Source organism: Atractosteus spatula, chromosome 4 (genome assembly GCF_055471065.1).
Source record: "Atractosteus spatula isolate fAtrSpa1 chromosome 4, fAtrSpa1.hap1, whole genome shotgun sequence".
NCBI lineage: Eukaryota > Metazoa > Chordata > Actinopteri > Semionotiformes > Lepisosteidae > Atractosteus > Atractosteus spatula.
The window spans coordinates 61,637,199-61,658,834 of NC_142709.1; the positions used below are offsets into that span (position 1 = coordinate 61,637,199).

General features: G+C 39.4%; 1 protein-coding gene across 1 annotated transcript in view; it reads right to left on the minus strand.

Annotated features, from left to right (window-relative positions):
* The window catches only part of kif1aa (kinesin family member 1Aa), a 91,044-nt gene that overhangs the window by 59,428 nt on the left and 9,980 nt on the right, over positions 1-21,636 (minus strand). Inside the window, exons 3-7 of the mRNA XM_088912614.1 lie at positions 3,905-3,978; positions 3,527-3,706; positions 2,733-2,801; positions 1,815-1,993; positions 778-889 (exon numbers count right to left, since the gene is read on the minus strand). Of these exons, the coding sequence (XP_088768740.1) occupies positions 778-889; positions 1,815-1,993; positions 2,733-2,801; positions 3,527-3,706; positions 3,905-3,978 (614 nt within the window). The remainder of the gene's footprint in view (positions 1-777; positions 890-1,814; positions 1,994-2,732; positions 2,802-3,526; positions 3,707-3,904; positions 3,979-21,636) is intronic.

Sequence of the window (21,636 nt, forward strand, 5' to 3'; positions counted from 1 at the left end):
CGGTTGTATTGCTTGCATAAGTAAAAAAAAGAGTCATGGTATTGTCAGTGGGTTTAATTTTGGCTATTAGTTTTTCATCCCTCAGGACCTCCTCCACAGTCATGACGCACGGAAAGGCTTCACCTGATGACAGTAGCTGACAAACCACTCAATGTTCTTTACAGCTGAAACTTATTTGTTATGTCATGGAGCAGGTGTTCAGTGCATACGCAATCTCTTAATGGAAACCCTTCTGTTGATTATTGCCTGAAAAATAGGCTTGTTGGAAGAGTACCATTTATTTGTTCATTTATTTATAGCGTGAAGGTACCCTCTCTAGTGTAGTTTATTTGGAAAACCTACAATATACTAAGTTGACTTGCCGTTACATTTATGACACATATATACAAAATTCTGTGTCTGTGATATACAGTATTTGTAATTTGGAGTGTCTATCAATGCCTCTTAAACACATAACTCATTACTGCACTGTTATGTACAGTATCTTACTCTTTAAGCAGAAAAGCACAAAATAAAGAATAAACATCTCAGATATCTCCTTCCCCTACATTCCTTCCTTGTAAAAATGAAAACAGGACCATAAAGTACTGGTCTCAGCTAAAATGCCTAGATGACAGGACCTACTCACAAATCAAAAAGAGTGTTAAGTACATTTAATCCAACCATTGTTATCTAGAGTGTTTATTTAATGGGAATTTATGTTTTCACTTATTTCAATTCATTATCATAACGAGAATTACTTGTGAAAAGATTAGCTCTTTGGTTTTGGCACCTTACCTTCTCCGAGGTGTTATCAGTCTCAGCATCGCGCCGCTTCTGGGTGAAGATGATGTTGAACACAGCGTGGGAGCGACTGCTGGTCTCATTCATGTTAGTTGCAGCAACAGTCCTGAGGACAGAGATCACTGTGTGTTAAGCAAAGAGCTTGTTGGCAACCTGAACAAGCAGATTCAATGATAGTGTACGTCAGGCTTGCAAAGTACTCAGATGATTGCAGCTTTGAGAAAGAATTCAAAACAAAACAAAGAAGAGTCCAATTTATTATCATTTATAATGTTGTTCAAATGAAAACATTTAATTGTGCTGATTAATTAATCCTGTTCCTTAGGGTAATGCCCTCCTTATTTTAAAGTGAATTGCTTTCTAAGAGGCTTTCCAACTGGTTTCTTATTGCATATCATAAAAGCAGCTGATTGCACAAAGGGTGTTAGTCTAATGTGATGATTTTTAATTTATTGTTGATAAAACACCTGCTTCGATTAAATGCAAATTAGTCACACACCCTGTAATCTTGTTAATCGAGCTGTGTGGATGTCATAAATCAATAATGTATTCTTGGAGTTCCCCGTGCCAATTACAATAAGCTATATACTGCAATAAGTAAGATGAAAAACTGAGCTATTTAATTGACTATTCTACCAGCCTAAAAGCACTGCACTTCTGTCGTATAACTGTTGATTACTACTGAGGCTTAATAACCAGCTCACTGAGCTACTGCACTGACAAACATGTATAGGTGACTCAAGCATCATAGATAATTACATTACATACAGAAAGATTTTCATGTGGGGCATAAACATGGATTATATTTGGGAAGAGAAATCAGCATGATCATTAACTCATGAGCTCATGGAAAATCCAGGATTTTTTTTCTTTTTTCAACAGGAGATTAACCAAAGGACATTGTATATATTGTATGCAGGTGTGTGGTGTGCCCATGAAAAGCACGTTAGCAATTTAATAAAGAGAGGGCAGCAATCCTAAATTCAGCACAAGGCGAACATCGGTGCTCAGCTCTCCTGGCCTTTTCTTACCTGGCCTTGTTTCCAGAGTCCATGAGGTCCTGGATGTCATTATACGAGGTGACAGCCAGTTTGGACAAGTCCTCCACATATGGGCCCATCAGGGGGTGCTCTCGCACCCGGAGGTTGCCCTTGTTCTTGGGGTTCAGCAGGTCCCGCACACGCTCACAGTAGATCTCCATGTAGCTCACCTGACAAGAGCACAGGAGCCCAGTTCAAACTGAAGCGCAGGCCATCAAACAGCCTGTTCATAGCCGGCGCTGGGAGACTAATCTCAAACTGTGCTCCATTTACCCTGAGGAGCCAAAGCTGTTCATTCCTCATGGTAAATACAGCAAACTAAGAGTTTAGTCAATGGACTAAGACAAGATTATTCTAAAGCTGCTTCAGAAAGAAAGGGTACTCAATGGAATGGAGACTGATGCCTAGGATTACTGGATTACCAAAACTGCTGGATTAAGATTGTGCCTTCTGAATTTTGTTCCAACCTACATTATTCAATTAAAGTATTTCTTAAATTTGACATATATAGGATTTTTAAGGTGTTTTATAGTTGATCACTCAAGACATTCACTTCATTAAAGGTAGTTACCAATAAATCACCTCAGAGCCTGGGTAGGTGTATTACAATAATGCAGCTAATTAAATAATTAGGCCAACTATTAAACTAAAATTGTGGGTGGAACAAAAGCCTGAAGACACTGAGCCATCCACGAACTGAGCTGAGTGTGAGATCCCTGGTTTATGCATTCTGTATGTAAAGCATTTTCATAGGATTCTGTATAATGCTGAAAGCTGCAAAGTCCTGTGAATAATCCTTATCACAAACCAGATTTCAGTCGATTTTTATAATACCACAAGTACAATGGATTCCCCATTGTCTCCCGAACACATGTCCAGACAATGGTCTGTGATGTGGGCTTTACTCACCTCTACAGAGTAAGACATGCTGTTGTCATTATTGCTGTCGTTGATTCTGGAGAAGAGGTCTTCACACAGCTGTTGCAACGAAAAGGAAGTGGGTAAGCATGAAGCAGTTCTGTGTCTCTGCAGAGCTAAACTCTATGTACTAACTACACATGAACCTAAATAAAAATCACAGCATTGTATTACAGCAGGCAAAGGCAGTCTGCATTGCTCTGTATAACATCTGGCAGTGTGTACTCTGTTGTATTTCTTAATTATGGGGGAGGAAAAATGAATGACTGTTTTTAAGGTATATATAAAACAGCAATATTTAGAAATTATAATATATTCCAGTTCAAAATCATCTTCCAGAGCCCTGTTATAACTAGGAAACTGTAAAAATGTGAAGTGCATAGGTTCCATTTGTTGGTAGTATCTGTTCTGTATGTACAGTATGCTGCTCCAGTGTAGTCAGTACATATGCTCAAGTGGCTCCTTGAGTCAGGATATAGTATATGCTGAAGCAGTCTATTGAGTCAGGATATATGCTGAAGCTGTCTATTGAGTCAGTATACAGTATATGCTGAAGCAGTCTATTGGGTCAGTATGTATGCTGTGAAACAATGTATTGAGTCAGGATATATGCTGAAGCAGTGTATTGAGTCAGGATATATGCTGAAACAGTCTATTGAGTCAGTATATATGCTGAAGCAGTCTGTTGGGTCAGTATATATGCTGAAGCAGTCTATAGGGTCAGTATGAAAGCTGAAGCAGTGTATTGAGTATGCCAAACCATGTGAAGAGTGTGTGAATGATACCTGTGGAATGATGCCCTGCTGGTCCTTCTCCTGTTTGCCCATCATTGTGTAGGATTTGCCAGCACCAGTCTGGCCATAGGCAAAGATGCAAACATTGTAACCCTCAAAGGCATGCTCCAGCATCTCCTCCCCAATGTCTCTGTACACCTGCTGCTGAGAGGCATAGTTGATGTCTTCCGGCTGAAAGCAGAGCACAAGCCTCATTAGTCCATCCTGTCTATCGTACAGTAGATCATACGTTCCTATGCAAGACACACTCCTAAAAAGCTCGGAGGAGAAAACACACATCCGTAAAAGAAAACAAAATTCAAATATCACTCTGTCATTTTTATTTCAGCAAATGTAATTAATTTAATGCCAAGAAAAAATGCTACTCACAGTGGTGTGGGACCAGTAGGAGTAATCAAAATTGAAGCTTTTGGTTTCTTTGGGCTGCTTGGGGTTGACAATGGCTGAAAGAATAGAGTGAAGATATGGTAAGACATTTTGTTGCAGTGCTAAGATCCAATGTGCTAGTTATTCAAGAGAAAGTAGTAACTAGAAAGTCTTAAGCTAAAAAAAGCACCATTCTTAACTATGTAGGGAAACCAGACCAGCAGTAGTGGTCCTAAAATAGTAAAAATAATGAAATGCACATATTTATATGAATGAATCCATACATTTTTAAAGATTTTTTTAATTTCTTAAAAATAACACATTTGAAATCCTAGTGAATTAGCATTCTTTGTATTACATTAAAAAAAGAATTGCAAGAACAAAAGTATGCTGCAAATACTTTAATCTCTAATAATGATTGACAGAAAGGTTTTTATTTGAAAACTTAATATATAAGACATGCTTAGACCTCTAAGGACAACACATTACATACACTGCTAATAAAATAATCACACAGTGAATGTGAACTCACTGAAACGATCTAAAGACTTAAATTACTTCTCTCTTTTACGTACACCCAACAAGACCCTTATATGAAAAAGCACATTGTAGTATGGAGGTGAGAATAAGTTAAGGTTGATAGGCCTCAGTTCAACTCTATTCAAAGCAGGTGGCACTGGAGGTTAGGCAGAGGAGGCCAGAACAGTTCATAAACACAGAAATGGAAAATGTCCATAAAAGTTCTTCTAAAATTTGTTAACCAATATAAGCACTTGCAGGCGCAGCAAAGCTTCTGATAATGTGAACCTATCCAAGAGACCTCTGCATTATGGACTGGGGAAAGCTAACTCAACAGGCCAGCTCTTCCCCCTGTTGGTCATGGGTAATAGCATCTGCAACCCACGCACTGCCAATGAGCACTGAAGATATATTATTGTATTGCTTTCTTAGTTCAATCTAATAACTAACACAGTGTTCAAGAAATATTTAAAGTAAAAGGATATAGTAATTGTATTTTGCACAACAACAGTTGTATTGGGCATTAGAAGGACTATATAGAATTGTCATATTGATATTCTGCTTATTCTGCAGCAAAAAGGGAGGGAACTGTGTGTTGTGACTGTTTTTTTGTGCTTTCAAAGATGACATACATGAATCCCTTTATCCTTTTACTTTTCATTCTATAACATGAAGAGTGTGTGGATTGCCTTATTATTTCTGCCCTACTTATCGAAATAAGCTTAAATTCTCCAGGAGCTATTCACATAGGCAATGGAATCCAACGTTATTTATAGAATCTTAAAAACAAATTTCAGTTGGCTGTTTATTGTGGGCAGGTAAAATAAATCTGTTCCTGTCTTTTTCCTCTAAACTGTTGTAGAAATGACATTTCCAAATAAAGACATAGTTTGCCAGAATATACCCAGTTTTACGGCTAATGTTCTTGAAAAAAAAACTGAAGGTCATTCTCATTACCAGACTGAGTAGGCAAGTCAGAACTGAATAATTGCAGGATAAGAAAATGATTCTGATTTTCACATGAAGGCAATACCCAGTAGATATTATTAAGAGCTTAAATTGCTAAATACTCTTAGTGCATTGTAATATTAGTTCTAACATTAAGATTTTTTTTCCAATTAATAAAGTCCATTCTAAGACTCCCTTCAGAAAAGGAAACATGTCTACATACAAAAACTCTTTCAATGAAATACCAAAATTACATTATGTTCTTGAAGTATTAAAAATCTAATCACTGTGCTTCTCATTCCGCAAAAAAATCAGGGAACAAAGACAGGAAATTAAAAATTAAAGTTAAATCTATCTGGTTTTAATGAGAGTGGTGAAACCTAAGAAACAGACTTATTTCAAAAAAGACCAGTGATTAAATAAAGAATCAAGGAGACATTGAAGTGCAATGTATCGTCAAATTCGTTATATAAAGCTCACAGGCAATAAATACATGTTTCTTTGGGTTTCCTAACAATTTACTGTCCATGAAAAGAAAACTGATCCGACTTGATCCTACAAATGGCTTTATTTGTGTCGTTCTCCCCCTGCCTGAGAAATTTGCAATTCAGTTGTTTTCTCTGAATAAACTTTTCAAACATTGGCCCTGCTGAATCTATGGATTATCAGCAGTCCTTCACACCAAATGTGACCTGCATCTTAATACAGCGCCTGATTGCGCAACAGAAGAAAACCAGCAGTGATTTCCATTTTTTACGGGACAGTGCAATAGAAAATACAACAGTGAATAACTTGCGAGTTTAATAGAAATGTTACTTTGCATGGAATTCCTTGGAATTCTTATTCCTGCTACATTCTAAGCAAGATGTCACATTAAGTGCTTGTTTTCTTTCCAATGCACTCGTAATGGGCAAAAGGGGATACATATCCTTAATCTTAACATTACAAAAGCATGCTACGGAGCTGGACAAAGTACATAACAGAGCTCAAAGATAAATCCTGAGAATGAAGTAATTTCTGAGAGATGGAAGACTTTTAAACCAAATCTATTACCAACAATGACTGGAGTTGCAAGCCTATAATTGATTTAGCCAGTCCTTAATACTGTGCTGAGTTACAGCAGAAAGCAATCCCACTGAGGATAATCAAAATATAAAATTTCAGTTCCTTGCTCGGAAAGTATTGGATTTTACAAACTATATTATAGGTTTTTCACTTTTGTGACCAAATTCTTGAATGCAACTGTTATGAAAATATATTGCAATAATAGTAATAACCTACAAAAGCAGCCTACATTTACCGTAATCCCAAAACACACTGAATCTAATAAGCTTCATAGTGGTGGTAAGAAGTCTTGCAAAGAAGTTTGTCATACACACACATTTTGCATACACGCGTAGTGGAACATCAATCAATCTTGTGCAATCAGATCCCTGCTGTCTGAACGAGGTGACTCTTGTTTCCCTTGGGGATCTTAATAAATGATAAACACTTCCTGTGCAGAGCTCCTGTTGCTGTACAATAAAGTCAAGGTACCAAAAGCAAGCAGGATGTCAGATTGCCCTTGTTTACAGAGACAGAGTAACAGGAGGTCCACATGATAAATCTGTAGCCAGGGAAGGATAGGAAAATTAGATTATGGGCTTGTAAACTTTTATTGAACTTCAGATTTGACTGTGTAGTAACTAGGCTGCCAAAATTATTCAGACAAAGCTCACACACAGTCATGTAACAACCCCTGTCCCTTCTCTCCTGAGGAGAACAGAAACATCCCACGGTCTACACAAAGTTTACTGCACAGGTCCATTCAGATTTAAGACTATTTATTCAGTCTATTTTTGTTTTTTGCCATTGGTAACCTTTTTTCACATGCGAGACAGCACGTCACACACAAAACTCACTTTGCAAACTGGAAAACTGACCTTCCCCCGTGGTCTGATTGATGCAATTAAAAGGTCAAAGAGAGAATAAAGATCTACATTTCGAAAAGAATAGAACAACATGAAAACTCTCCAGTCTTCCTGCTCCAAAAGCTTTTTCCAGAGTGTAAATGATGTTCACTGAAAGTAAAGTGTTGTAGTAAAAAAAAATGTTTTCAGTGTCGACAAGTGTACACTGAAGATCAGTATGGAATTCATTAAATGGAGATCAGAGCCCTCATTCCATCGACTCAGCTTTGTCCCTACACACAGTGCAAACTGATGACTGTCCGTTCTCTGAGCTAGATGTATTCTGCAGTGTGGCAAGGCTCATAGCATTTAATGTGCCCACTGTTGTGAGAATTAACCCTCTGAGCTTAAGCATTTTAATCCCCTATGTCAGGGCATCAACCTTTTTTGACACAGATACTGTATTTAGTCTTAGCGATCCTCATGCCTGGAGAAGTCTCCGAGACAATGCTTTGAGTCAAAGTCTGTTCATGTGCACTACAAAAGCTGTACATTTTTTTTATCTCCTTTAATGTTACCGTTTCCTTGGTTAGCAACAAGCACATTATTCCAACACATGCCTTCATTTTATTTTGCCTGGGCAGTGTAACTGTATTGTTTCAGCTGTTATGGAAGTCACCATATGTACTGTACGTACGTTCGTGCAGAACACTTTGTATAAGTGCTTCTGAAAAAAATGACAAGTACTGGAAAACAGAATCAACAGATAATTCTGTAAAAGACACAATGCACTATTAATAGTGGACTGCATGGCTTCGGGCTCGCTCCGCCGTGTGTTCCATCTCATGTGCCAGCAGTAAGGAGCCTCTCCCTCAGAACCATTACATTTGCAAGACCCTCCAGGCACACACAGGAGAAAGGTACTGATTAGCTCTCTGCGGGCCTTCAGCACACATGGATGTGTTATCGCAACTGACACAGCAGTCTGTTGAATTCCACAGAGAAAGGTAAAGAGAGTGTGGGAACAATTGTCTAAACCAACCCGTCTGACCAGAAATCCCAATATTGTGGTTTTACCCTTTCCCCCCTCATATGAAAATGAATAAAGTACTCTTTCAATATAACAGGTAACACTACTGAAAGTTATACGGGCACAGGTGTTTTCCACACCAAGACAGATTCCATTTTGAATCAAACCCAATGCGGACATCATGTTTTTATGGCAGGTAGGCCTGCTGCCTCACAAGTCCTGGGTTCTGAGCTGGATTGTGGTTTAATCTGCGGTGCCTTATGTGGGGAGTTTGCATGCTGCTATCTTGTATTTGCATGTTTTTTCTCTGTGTTCTGGTTTCCTCCCACACTCCCACAGTCCAAAGACACATGAGCATGACCCTCCATGCATGTGTGACTGCACATGTGATCAAAACATGATGGACTGGAGTATCATTCAAAGGTGTATCCTGTCTTATGCCCTGCTGGTTAAGACTGTATCCCACTAAGGAGAAAGTGGTTACTGAATAAGATGAATGTCAACCTATTGGTATATGCCAACTCTTACATTATGTGTCTCTCGCAATACAGGAATGAATTAAATCAGTAAAATCTATAAAAGTTTTTCTAATTTCTTCTCTGACTCAAGGTACATGCTATGTAAGACAACGTACTGTACGATGCGTTTTATTAGCCTACATTGTGGTTTCTGCTGACTGAATTCAAGAGAATTCATATCCTAATGTAATTTTCTCTCTTTTCTGCTCTGAGTCATGTCCCGAGACTATTTTTTTTTATTTTCATAATCTTTTATGTCCTGCTATTATGTTTCTCCTACAGATCCAAGGAGGTGTTTTATAACAGAGCAGTGTCAGAGGAATGACTCAGGAAGGTGTAATAAATCCACAAGGCTTTCTGTACTGGTCAGCCACATGGACAAATATGTAATGAAACAACGCCCAAGTGAAGATGATAATACAGTTTATCTCAGCCATAAGCAACAGTATATGGTTAACACCAATACACAAACATTGGTCTGCAGCACAATACATTTTTATGTGCATTTTGTATTAACCTACATGTTGGAACGGTCCATTTACAGCAAAGGAGAGTACCACCACCATTCAAATTTGCTCAAGTTGATGCAGACCAGCAGTAAACTTTCAAGAATGTCTTATCTGAATAAAAATGATTCCAAAATCTGTCTGAAAGCAGCTGCTCAAAGGTGTTCTGTTCTTATGAGTGTTAGAGCTCAGCTCATCATTTTTTTCTGGCACAGTCTGTATTAAACCAGACAAGCAACGTTGGTCTATCTACATAGTTTCAGCTTGAAGAGAAATTAAAACCAGTTTAAATAAAAAAACAATGAACCGCGTCAAAATCTCATTTGTGTTGTATATTTTGCCAGCCTGTGAGGAACAGAGATTTAGGCCGTGTCTCAATTCTCGCACTGCGCCCTAAGCCCCCCCCTCCACGACCGCACTTCTGTGACTTACCTGCAGAGCAAGTGTGGCCTTCAAGTGCGCGAAGAGTTGGAATTGAATATGGCGATAATCTCGTCACCGTCTCTAGAGAGTCGGCAAATTCCCGTTCAAATGACAGCTAGTTTGCCAAGGTCTCACAAATGAGGACTGTGTCTTTAGATAAAGAAAAGCTTCACTTCTTGCTTGTAACAGTTCTATTTCGTACAGTATGCCTGCTTTTAGATTGTTCAGTGGTTTTACGAGTTACGCCGAAGTTAATATTTTATTGCAAAACACAATGAACACAACGCAAAACGCAAGATTCAAAATCCGTCCGAAATATTGTATTTAAAATACCATGCAGGGTTTACCTTGAGCTCCGTGAAGTTGCCCCCCCCCCCGAACGACAAAACCCACCTCATTCGTTAGTGCTACGTTTGTGCCGTTGAAAGTAACTTCCCATCTGTTTTCGTTCCTTAGAAATAACGTCTTGTTTTTCAGGGGGTGGGCTTGCCCAGTCCTTCTACAACGTCGTAGGAGAACCGGACCGGTCTTAATCGGTAGTGCTACGTTTGTGCCGTTGAAAGTAGCGTTTGTGCTCTTGCGATCCCGATATAGCGCCTTGTTTTTCGGTGATCAAGTGACCATGCACGGTGACTTTGACCTCCAGTGACCCCGTCTGCCGAGTTCAAGCGTCTGTTACCGGTGCGAGAGTAACAGTTCTGCAATTCTGTTCCCGGGTGGATTTTGCATTTAATATCAGTGTCTTCTGTGCGTTTGTGTGGGCAGGAAAATTAAATTTGTCACGAATATCACATACCCTAATCAGAAGAGTTGCGGGAGTAGTCTCAAGAAGCGAACACTATCAAACAATTGCATGTTCTTACCAAGAGGCTTTAACAAGCACGTCTTAATACTTCGTAGCGGTGTGCTTTTTAAAACATCTGAGGAAGTGATCAGTTTCTCACTGTCTCCTTCTTAAATAAACGCGCACCAAGGGACGTTTTTATGCAAACCACATTATTTAACGTGAAAAAGAGCCAGGGTGTTTTTTAAGGGGCACTACAAGGTTGTCGCGGGTAGTAAACAACACATCCGAAAAGCAACACTGGAAAGTCCACTGTCTCACACCCGCGGGCCGCGACAATATTGGAAACATATTTTTTATTTTCACATAACAGAAGTGAACATATATCTGAATTATTTAATAAACTGTCATTATCCGTGTGTTTGTATTTACAGGGGCGCAAACATGAAGCGATGAGCTCACAGTCTTTTTATCTTTGTGTTTCCAATAAAAAATCTTTGTGTTTCCGTCCAGTCCTTGGTGTAGAATACAGCGTGAGGGCACACCTGCGAATAAACAGTCTTACATTTAGGGAGGAGTTACTTATGTTAGTTCGTTGGGTTAGGTGTAAGGCATGTTCTCGAAAATGTATTACTTGTGTACTCCTTTCATTGGTGAAGAGACACAAGTTTCCAAATTACCGCAGGTACAACACGAGCGCCCATATTCACATTTTTAGGTATTAGTTTCAAGATCTATATAATTTAACAATAAAAAGCAAAATTGAAAGCACGAGCATAATAATAATAATAATATAATGATCAAAGACTTTACATTTCTACTCATTTTTGAAGTGCAAAGCAGAAGGTGTTTACCCTATACGATTAAAATTGTTCAAATACCATGTATTCATTACAGAAAGGAGCGGAGACAGTTATATTGCAAATAAAAATGTATTTATTTCGAAGAGTACGGGACATTGTGAATCAATAAAGACGTTAAAAAATATGTCGATGTAGTTATTTTGCAAATAAGTAAAGCATTTTAAAAATAGATTCTCATTGACAGTAAATACGCCGATCCACCTGGCGCCGCTAGCTTGAACAGCTCTCAGACCCGTGATTAGCTAAACCCCCGAACAGTTCGGGCCGCGATTGGGTGAGGAGTGAGAATCGGCACTCTGATTGGGTAAAGCGCCACAGCGGAAGTTCCGATAACATGATAACATGTAGGTGATGGATGTTCTTCTTAGTCCAAATACTGTAGCCCCGGTTAACCGTATGTGCTGTATGAGCACGCTGGATATACAGTAACTCATCCATTGGTTTCCAATTACTAATCAATCTAAGCGAAGTCGCACTGAGGTCAAAACTGAATAGCAAGCATGTCATGGCATCCACAGCGCGTTCACGACTCCGATAGCATGTCACGATAGGAGTGGGCGCATCACGATCACGCGATACCCATTTGCGGCTGGCGACACTGTCGCGACGTTAAGTCCATATATCGCGATATGACATAACCCGACAAAATGAGCCGCCCCTATGTCGCGACATGAAAGGCCCTATATCGCGATATGATCAAACTGCCACGTGCCATATCGCGATATGACATACACCGGCAAAAAGGCACCACCCCCATGTCGCGACATGAAAGGCCCTATATCGCGATATGACAGCCCGACAAAATGCCCCGCCCCTATGTCGCGACATGAAAAGCCCTATATCGCGATATGATCAAACTGCCACATGCCATATCGCGACATGAAGCCCGTATCGCGATATGACATACACCGGCAAAAAGGCACCACCCCCATGTCGCGACACGAAAGGCCCTATATCGCGATATGACATACCCTGACAAAATGCCCCACCCCTATGTCGTGATAGGACATACCCTGACAGGATACGCTGACCCCATATATCGCGACACGTCCTATCTGGGTATATCATGTCCTCATATGAGACCTTTGTATCGACAGCGGTGCCAATGTGGCATGGAAGCGAGGCTCCAGTCGTGATATACTCTGCCGCGATATACATGCGATATACATGGGGTCACTATCATGACATGCTGCGAAGGACTTGTCGCGATGGTATCCCACAGTTAAGCGTTTGGCAACAGCGTGTCACGGTAGAGAAAGAAAAGGAAAACGTGCCTTAGAAAATAAAAACCATAGATCTTACAATCACGGTGATTTTACATACATTACAACCACAGGTTTATGTCATAGATGGTTTTGTTGGCATGCGTCATGTGGTAGTATTATTCACATTTAAGGAGGCTCATATGTTAATGGATATTGATTGTCTCTAAAATGTTAAGGGTACGAGCTAAACTGTAACAGAGCGCTTGAACTCGTCAGACGGGGGGTGTCACTGCATGGCCACGTGATCACCGGAAAACCAAGGCGCTACATCTCGGGAACGAAAGCAGCACAAACGCTACTTTCAACGGCACAAACGTAGCACTAACGAATGTGGTGGTTTAATCGTTTGTGCTGTCTGTAGGGGAGGCAACTTCAAGGAGTTTTTACCTTCCTTTTAAATATTCAGCGGATTTGAGCATAACATACCAGAAGAACGTGCACGCACGTTTGGGTTTCAGAGGCTGGAGTAAATGCATCGCCACAAGGGTAATATTGAGTGAAGCGCCATGAGAATAAAAACTATGAAGGTATTAAAATGTTAATTTCTGAAGATCTTGTTTGACCCTTCATGGTGCTTTTAAACTTGAAACCCACGAAATTAGTATTCTATTTCAGATGCCAAAAGACACCTAATTTAGAAATTCGTGACTTCCCACAAGACTTAACACTGAATTGTTATAGTTGCATTACAGTGCTAACCAATTCATCGTACCTTTAATTACAAGAATGGTCTGCTAATAAAAGCGTCAAATACTTTTGATGTATTTTAGCTCTGTAAATGTCGTTCACTTAAAATACTGCAGGGCATTTAGAGGCGATCTGAATAGTTATCTATAAAATGGACACTCGCATCTATCCGTCAGTATTACCTTAATGTTATTCATGCGTTCCAAAACTTGTAATTTGTTTACAGGAGACATTTTAGAACCTCTTCGTGCTTAACTCCTACAAGTCGAGCATGTATCGAGCAAACGCGTGCACTGCCCCTTGCTTTCCAGAAACACTTGTATTCGGGAAGCCAGGCTGTACTCCTTAAAACCCAAGATGCCTTAAATATCCCATGTGTCTTATTTATTTCGGGACTGGTCTGGTCATCTACAGGCGGCTTTTTGAAAAACGTAGATATATGCATTTGTTTTGTCATGTTGGCTAATAAACCAAAAACCTCGCGCTAGATAGCTCTACGAGAGTCTGACAACAACGATAGCCAATTAGGCTACGGCTACGCATGCACCGCCCCACTTTATTTACATAATTGTCTTATTGGTCACAAAAGATACAGCGAGCCAACAGCAAATCACATACGATTAAAAAAATCATCTACGCCCCTGGTGAGGACTGTAGGTTTCCTGAGTTTTATACTCTATCCTAACCATTGTGTCAAAGTTATTACCTGGATTTTTTAAGACGTAAGTGAAACTCCTTAGAACTGTTAAAAAACAGCAAAGAGGTCTGAGATCCACCTGTCATTAGACCACAGTTTTCAATGGCTTAATTGATTTACTGACTGTGACTAAGGGTTTCATTGTAGCAAATCCTTTTTACTTTAACAGTGACCAATAATAATAGATTTACTCAGGCTTTGCATTATGTATTATGATGACGTTAAATTCTACATGCTAGAAGCTTTACCGATTTCTTCTTTAAATAGTCACTACATGCAGTATGAATACCATGCCACACTTCAGCTGATGACCTGCTGTGCTTTGAGCAATAAAATCCAAATAAAGATCACACTATAGATGTTCTGCAAGGAAACTTTATCCCACAATCCTAACGCATACAGTAATGTTAAATGTTACAGTACTAAAGTTTAATATCCATGGAATTTTTTATCTAAAAACACAATTCATTCTGATTTTGTAAAAGCAAAGCATTGAATAATAAATAAATGTTCTTAATTTCAATACATTTTATTATTATTATGCATGATATACAGTATGTACAAATGGCTTTGTGGAGTACAACTGAACAGTTCACCAATTAAACAACAAAAAACAACAGCCACTTTATTAAAAGTATTTGAAAACAATACTCATAAATCCTTGTAACTTGTTTTAGAAAAAAATGTTTGTTAACAAGGGCAAGGTAATGGATAAAGGAATCCAGAACCAAATACAGCACAATTAAATTGACCTGCTTAATTATGCAAGATAATTCAAAACAGAGCATGACCAAATTCTGTGAAGGGTGATTTTTAAAGCACGGCTTTTCTGAAGGTTGAAGATCTCTTTTCTAGTCTTGTCTGGGCCAATATGAATGGCTGGAAAGTCTCTTATTGTCCCTAACCTTTCATGATAATAAGAGCAAGTAATTAAGCCTTGCTATGGCTCTTTGCCCTCAATTAAATCCAGCTGATGGAACAAAAAGGTTACTTTACCGAGGAAACATAAAAATAGAACGCATATAGACTGAAGAAAACAGTGAGCAGGGAGACACTAGGGAACAGGAGACCATACCGCCATGTCAACCAGTCTACCCAACGAAGACGACCCCTGTTGCTAGGCAACTGGGCCCCAGGGTCTAATCTCACTGTGGAAAAGGAGTAAAGAGAAGGTTCATCTGGCAGCAGTCAGGGGTCACACACCTGTTTCTCAAAGGCAACCAACACTTCCATTTCAGAGGGAGCAACGAATTGTTAATTTTTTATTGCTTGGTTTCAGTTTTCACACACCTCAAGTTCAGTTTCCCTCCTAACCTCTGCGTCAGCCTCACCTAAGTGCACTGCTCTAGACTGGCATGTTGATATAAACAATTCTGATTTGGGAACATCAGTAGTGTCCAGCCTTTACGTCACACTGCTGGCTACGTTGTAGCCCAGCTGTTTTCTTTGTAAAGACCTATGAGTTGCCTGATAAGGTCTCTGTGTAAAAATAGATGAAATTATTAAGTAGCCCAATACAAGTCATGGGCAGTAACTTCTAGGGCACAATAAAAATGTCTAAATACAAAAAACATAGAAATAAATTTATTTTAGCACATATAACTTCTGTGTTTGCAATAATACTTAATATACAAACTATGGTGACTTTACAGATATTTTAAAATATTTCTGTGTGTTTATGAATATTAGGCTCAAATTGTCACGCCCCCTGCAGCCAGAGGGCGCTCCTACTCTGTCCTGTCCCTAGTTTCCTGTGCTTTGCTGTCCTTCCGGTGTCTCTCTCTCTGGGGCTATATATTTCTGGGTCACTCATTCCCCTTCGCTCAGCATTGCCATTCGAATGTCCTGAGACCTGCCTAGCACCAGGTCGCCACTCCGTCCATGGCCTGAAGGCATAGGTTTCTATATGGCAATTCCTGAACTCCTGCACTGCTGAGCCCGGGCTAACTCCCTGTTCCGCTGCTTCGCATAGGGTCTTTTTCCGCTCTCCTACCATTCCACGATTCGTCCCTTCCGACATCCATGACACAAATGTTAAGATATTAACAATGCTTTACACTGTAAAACAGGAATAGAGAAACATTTGTGGACACAGGCTCCTTGAGAGGAGCTTCAGGAAGCAGTTTGAAATGTTTCTCTGATCCTTTCCAATGATCAAGAGAGCCCTAAATGGCCTTGCCCATTGGAGCCCTGGGTTTTCTTAATCGATCTTCTTTACCATAAAACAAAATTCACTTGCTGATCAGCATCTCTGGAGGATCAGCGCAAGGCATCACCATTGTTTCCCAAACAACCACTCCAATCCGTGCAGATGCGTCTAAATTTAAAGTGAAATCTCTTCAGTCCGTGCCTGATTTCCATAATCAACAGGCATGACTTTGAAGCTTCCTCAGAATAATTAATCAGGTCTCCTGTGTAGAGTTCTCTTGCTGTCTTTATCTGCCTTGATTCAATTCAACTGTAAATCACTGTAGCCTCCATAAGAAGTAGATTACCGAGCACAGCTGGGCCCGGTATAGTACATTAAATGCATCCAGCTAAACAGCAGGGGCAGTTTTTAATTACCTGCATATGTGGCTGTTTTTGCATCACTCGTTCACTCTGTCCTACAGTATGTGCTGTACGAAGAACTGACGGCAAGTGTTTTGCATAGCAGAGATGATGGAATAGCACCAGCTCCTTTCCAGGAAGGCAATAGTCATGGGGGCTTTAATCTCACAATGAATCCAGGCAAACAAAACCTTTATAAAATCTTTAACAAAACAGCTGAGGTTATTAGTCCTTGACACTGAGTTTTATACACTAGAAACACACCTCAGATCTAATATCCCCAAGTGAAAACACCTAAAAGAGTTGTAGATACACTGAGTTTGCCTCTTACTGGCAGGCAGGCGATAATGAGGCAAATGCTCTCTGTTCTCATAGAGGTACAGGTGCCTCTTGTATTCATCCCCCATTGGGGGTTTTGTGTCTGCCTCATGGAAGGTGCCTGCACATCTCACTCTGACGGGAGTCTGGATTTGCCCATAGATCTGAGTGAAAGGGGCTCGTGTACAAGCTGTCAGGCTCTTACAGATGACTTGCTCCAGTCAATCGTGCAGAGGGACAGAGATTCAGGAAGCATCAGCAGTTTTCAATGCAACGTTGAAACCCTTTTCACAAAGGGCCACTGAAACTCGGCCAAAAACAAAAGTGACTGAGATCTGTAGGAGAGAACAGACCCAACTGTACAATAAAATACAAGCAAGGGCATCCATTATCTAGGCTTCATTATTACTCTAAAAGTAATATGAAGCTTGCATTTTTAATTGTGCATTCAAAAAGCCCATTCAATTACTTTTAGTTTCTATGTAATGCTCAATAATGCTTCCATGTGTACAGTATTATTACGTTAAGTACTAAAATCAATGGTGAACAAATATATCACACAAGCTGCCTTTTGCATTCTTTTCAAGCAAGATAATCGGTCTAGATAGCACTAAAGCAAATAGCGATTGATCACAGACATAAAATGCTGTAATTCCAGGAAGATGTGGTAGAAGACCATTGTGTTTCAACAGCAAAAATGAAACATAATATGAGCTACACAGTATATTCTGTGTGAAGTCAGAAAACCTCAACTTCAGGACTATGGAATGGCTGCCTAAGTGTGTTTTGATCTAGAGCTTTGAGTTTTCTTGAAATGCTTTTTGGAGAAGATAAAGAAAAAATGTAGCCCAGGTTTTCAATATTTTTGTTCCAGTGAACACTGTATATGGCAAATTATATGAGTTTTTTGCAGTAGTGTGATTCACACAGTAACAACCAATGCTATATAAATTAAATAAAGTTTTTTGTTAGGATGGTGTTATTAACCACAATTTCAAGTGACAATCTGCAAATGTGGAGCTTCCTTAAACAAGAAATTAATGACATGGTCTTCACCACTTATGCTCTTGAAAGATCCCATGGATCGTTATTTACAAATACCATTCCCGCTAGCTGTTCAAAGCTGCATATTTTACTGCCACTTCTTTTTTCTGAGAAACAAAAATCCTTAAGAGGAAAATGAGTCATCTGATCTCTCAGCTCTCCATTAGCTCACTGAACAAGGCTGACTGCTGTTCTCTTACATATGAGTGAAGTGAATGATAAAGACCAGGCCTTTTGGTCAATCTTAGCTATTCTTCACATTGTGGGAATTAGGTCATTAACCCTCTTCCACCCTATTTCACATATAAAGCAATGGATGCTATGAGGTACATACAAAGTAAAAGTTCTGCCAACTTCCAATGCAAGCAGCGTACACAATAACCCATTTACTCCCTCTGGACTGCCTCCAGGGACGGCTATCAGAAATTTCATGACATCATCCATTCCTACAAGATCTGCCTCCCACTGGACCCATCGATTCTTTATCCAAGCAAACAATTAACAAACCAGATAGCCTGCTGATTCCTACACTGTGGGGGCAGCACATGGCCAGAGTTAGATACAAATAACTCTAAACCGTAAAAAGCCTGTTCTCACTGTACTGGATATAGAAAACAGGACAAGAACTAACATGACAGGTAACTGCTCAAATCCAGTCTCTAAAAATGCAGATGGTCTTCAAAACTGAAGCACAGCACAGGGTTCATCCCCTTGCAATGCTTTCTTTAACAAATGCCTGAAAAAGCCACCTTGGATTACTCTGGTGAGAACAGGTACGCTATTCCAGCTAGGAATTGTACAGTACATTTCAGATTATATACAAGTGGTTCTATCATCATTTTAATGTAAATTGTTCACACTTAGAGACTATCTAAATACAATATGACAGTAACAAAATGTGAACTGTATTTTTTTTTTCCAAAACCATATCGGGTTTTCTTCCGTTATTTTACAGAGTGTGATCCAAGCAAATTTTTTTAGCATTGTGTTACCAGGGCAACCGTCGCCTACCAGGAAACAGTATGTCATTCCTGTTTTCTGTCCCTTCTTGTGTCGCTCACTTAAAAGCACCATTTTGAAATAAACTGAGACAGTATGGTGCTATAAAACATTTATATTTAGCAATTATTTTTTACAGTCTTTCAATACCAGACAAATACAGAAGACAAAAGGCTTGTGGAACAAACTCTGGAAATCCCTGAATCAATCAGTTATTCAGAGAATCACACATAAGCTTGAAAATAAGGGTGTTTACTGATAATAGCGCAGATACTGCTCACACCTGCATTGCACAAGATTTCTTACAAAACCACGAACCACATAAATTCAACACGGACATTTCTGACAATACCTCCTAAATGCATAATTGAAAACTCATACACATGTGGTGGTGATGTTTACGAGTATTTTAGAATTATAGAGATACTGGAATTTGGATTCTGATTATTAGATCAAATAAACTGCTGCCACTAGAAATTCTTATTACTTGCAGATGTGGCTGCTTAAGCATTTGTTCTCTCAGCTTTGGAAATTATAAGGCCCTACTCCAGCTGAATGGATTACAGAATGGGGTGTTGTGTTGAAGGATCAAACTAGAATGGTATCCTTCTATATTCACTACACAATTCACTCTATCTTGTTTCTTTTTAATTGTATTTCTATAATAGGAAAACAATCTAACGTAACTAATATGAAAGAAATCTATCTACAAAATTATAAAGAAATATGTCAATATTATGTCAAACAGTAAGAACGTTCCAGGTTACTGATATTTCTGGTACCTTGGCACTTTTTCCTCAATTTAGAAACATATGCCAAGTATTAAAATTACTGCAACGAAGTCTCAAAATTATGATGAGAAAAACATTGAATTCTCAGACACTTCCTGTCTCAGACACACTTACTTATTCTGACAGACGTGGGTAAATTCATTATGTTGAACATTTGGGAACAACAGAGGGTCAACTGTGAAAGTCACAGTCTATTAATGTTTTATCACATAAATGTTAGGTGGGGCTTCAATCTGGTGAGCAGTACATCCATGGCATAACTGTCACATTTTCATATTATACAAGAAAGAACTGTCACAAAAGTAGGATGTGGGCATGCATTATCCTGCTGCAATGTTGTCACAACAGGATGAGCCTGCAGGAAGGACATCAAGCGAGTTCCCTGGACCTGAGCAATGTAGCACCATGCAGCCTGATTGCCATTAATCTCTACAAGCGGCATTCTGTAGAGACAAGGCACCCCTGCCTAGAACACCCTAACAAGGCAAGCAGAAGGGTCTGTTGTACGCAACAATTAATTAAATTCAGGATCAGGAAGGTCTACACAAAATCTTGATTCATCACTAAAGAGGACTTCAGTCCACTTGTGTCATTTTGACCTAAGGCGACTTACTGTACGTCAGTCTCCAGCATACTGTTGGAACAAAGGTGTTGTTCTCTTGATACATGGGGCATATTGGCACCTTTCTGTGTTCTTCTTCCTTGGTTTTAACAAGGTTTGACATTCAACAGGCCAAAGGACCTCATCGCCCGTGCCCAATCAACCTTCTCACTAATGTGGTGATTAATGTTGACACAAATGTTGTAGTGGTTACTTTTTTTTTTCTAAACAAATACATGCATGGAGCTTTAGGTTTCTTTTAACACTCAGTGTGCATTTCAAGAAAATACATTTTCTTTTGACTTGTAATTTTATATTTTGAGTCTTCAGCTGACTGACTGAATAATATGTGCTGCATATGTGTAAGGGTAATAAGTGTTGTTTTTGTTGTTTTTATTTGGTCTGCACTGGGGCAAATTTCTATCACCTTTGCTGACACAGTAATAGAGTATTGAATCTTGAATCTTTCTGATTTCTTTGATGTGTGGTGTGTCATACAGCAAAAACCAGAGCCAGCATGCCTCTTCAAGGTCAGTTCAGTGGCAATTCAATGGCAGTTCATACTTCTCCTTTGCCAAGAAATTATTAGAGCCTGACTACATAATGAATGATTTTCTCAACCATTGGAGAACCTTACAGTATATGACTGCGGGATGCACCTGATTTTTGAATTAACGCTTCAGAAATGGCTAGGAAATGAAGAGGTCTGACTTCTCTGGTTCTGAAAGGAGAAGAAGATTCCAAAGGTGGAAAAGGCATCGGTTTCAGTGCAGCTCCGTGAACAATAGTGGAGAGAAATTAGATCTCCTGCTGGGGGCGTGTGGGGGAGGAGACATTGATTTCTCACCACGACCTTCCAGTAAAAGGCAGATCTAAGATGTTAACAGAAGTTAAAATTCTCTCGGCAATACTTGAAGAACCATTTCATGCATGATGGATCTGATGTCTGAATAAGTCTACTGCACTGCATGTGTTCTGTAGGAGATCGGAGAGCCCACAGTTTTTATATCCGCACTTCTAACTGCCATCAAATCCCACTATCGTGATCAACTGGCCCTCTCTGCACATTAGAAAAATACATCACTGTTTAATTTACAGATGTTTAATTAGGGAAAAATCTTCCTGTCTTCTTAATTTACCTCACCTCCCTATAATATCCTACTGTTCAAGATTTAGTGCTTTATCAGGTTGAACCTGCCAAGAGCAACTACCATCTTTGGGAACTTTCTCCCACTGCAACAATAATGTGTTAATTATTTGACTAGAAGACAATATTTAACTTTCTTTTTTAAGGAAAGTGCTT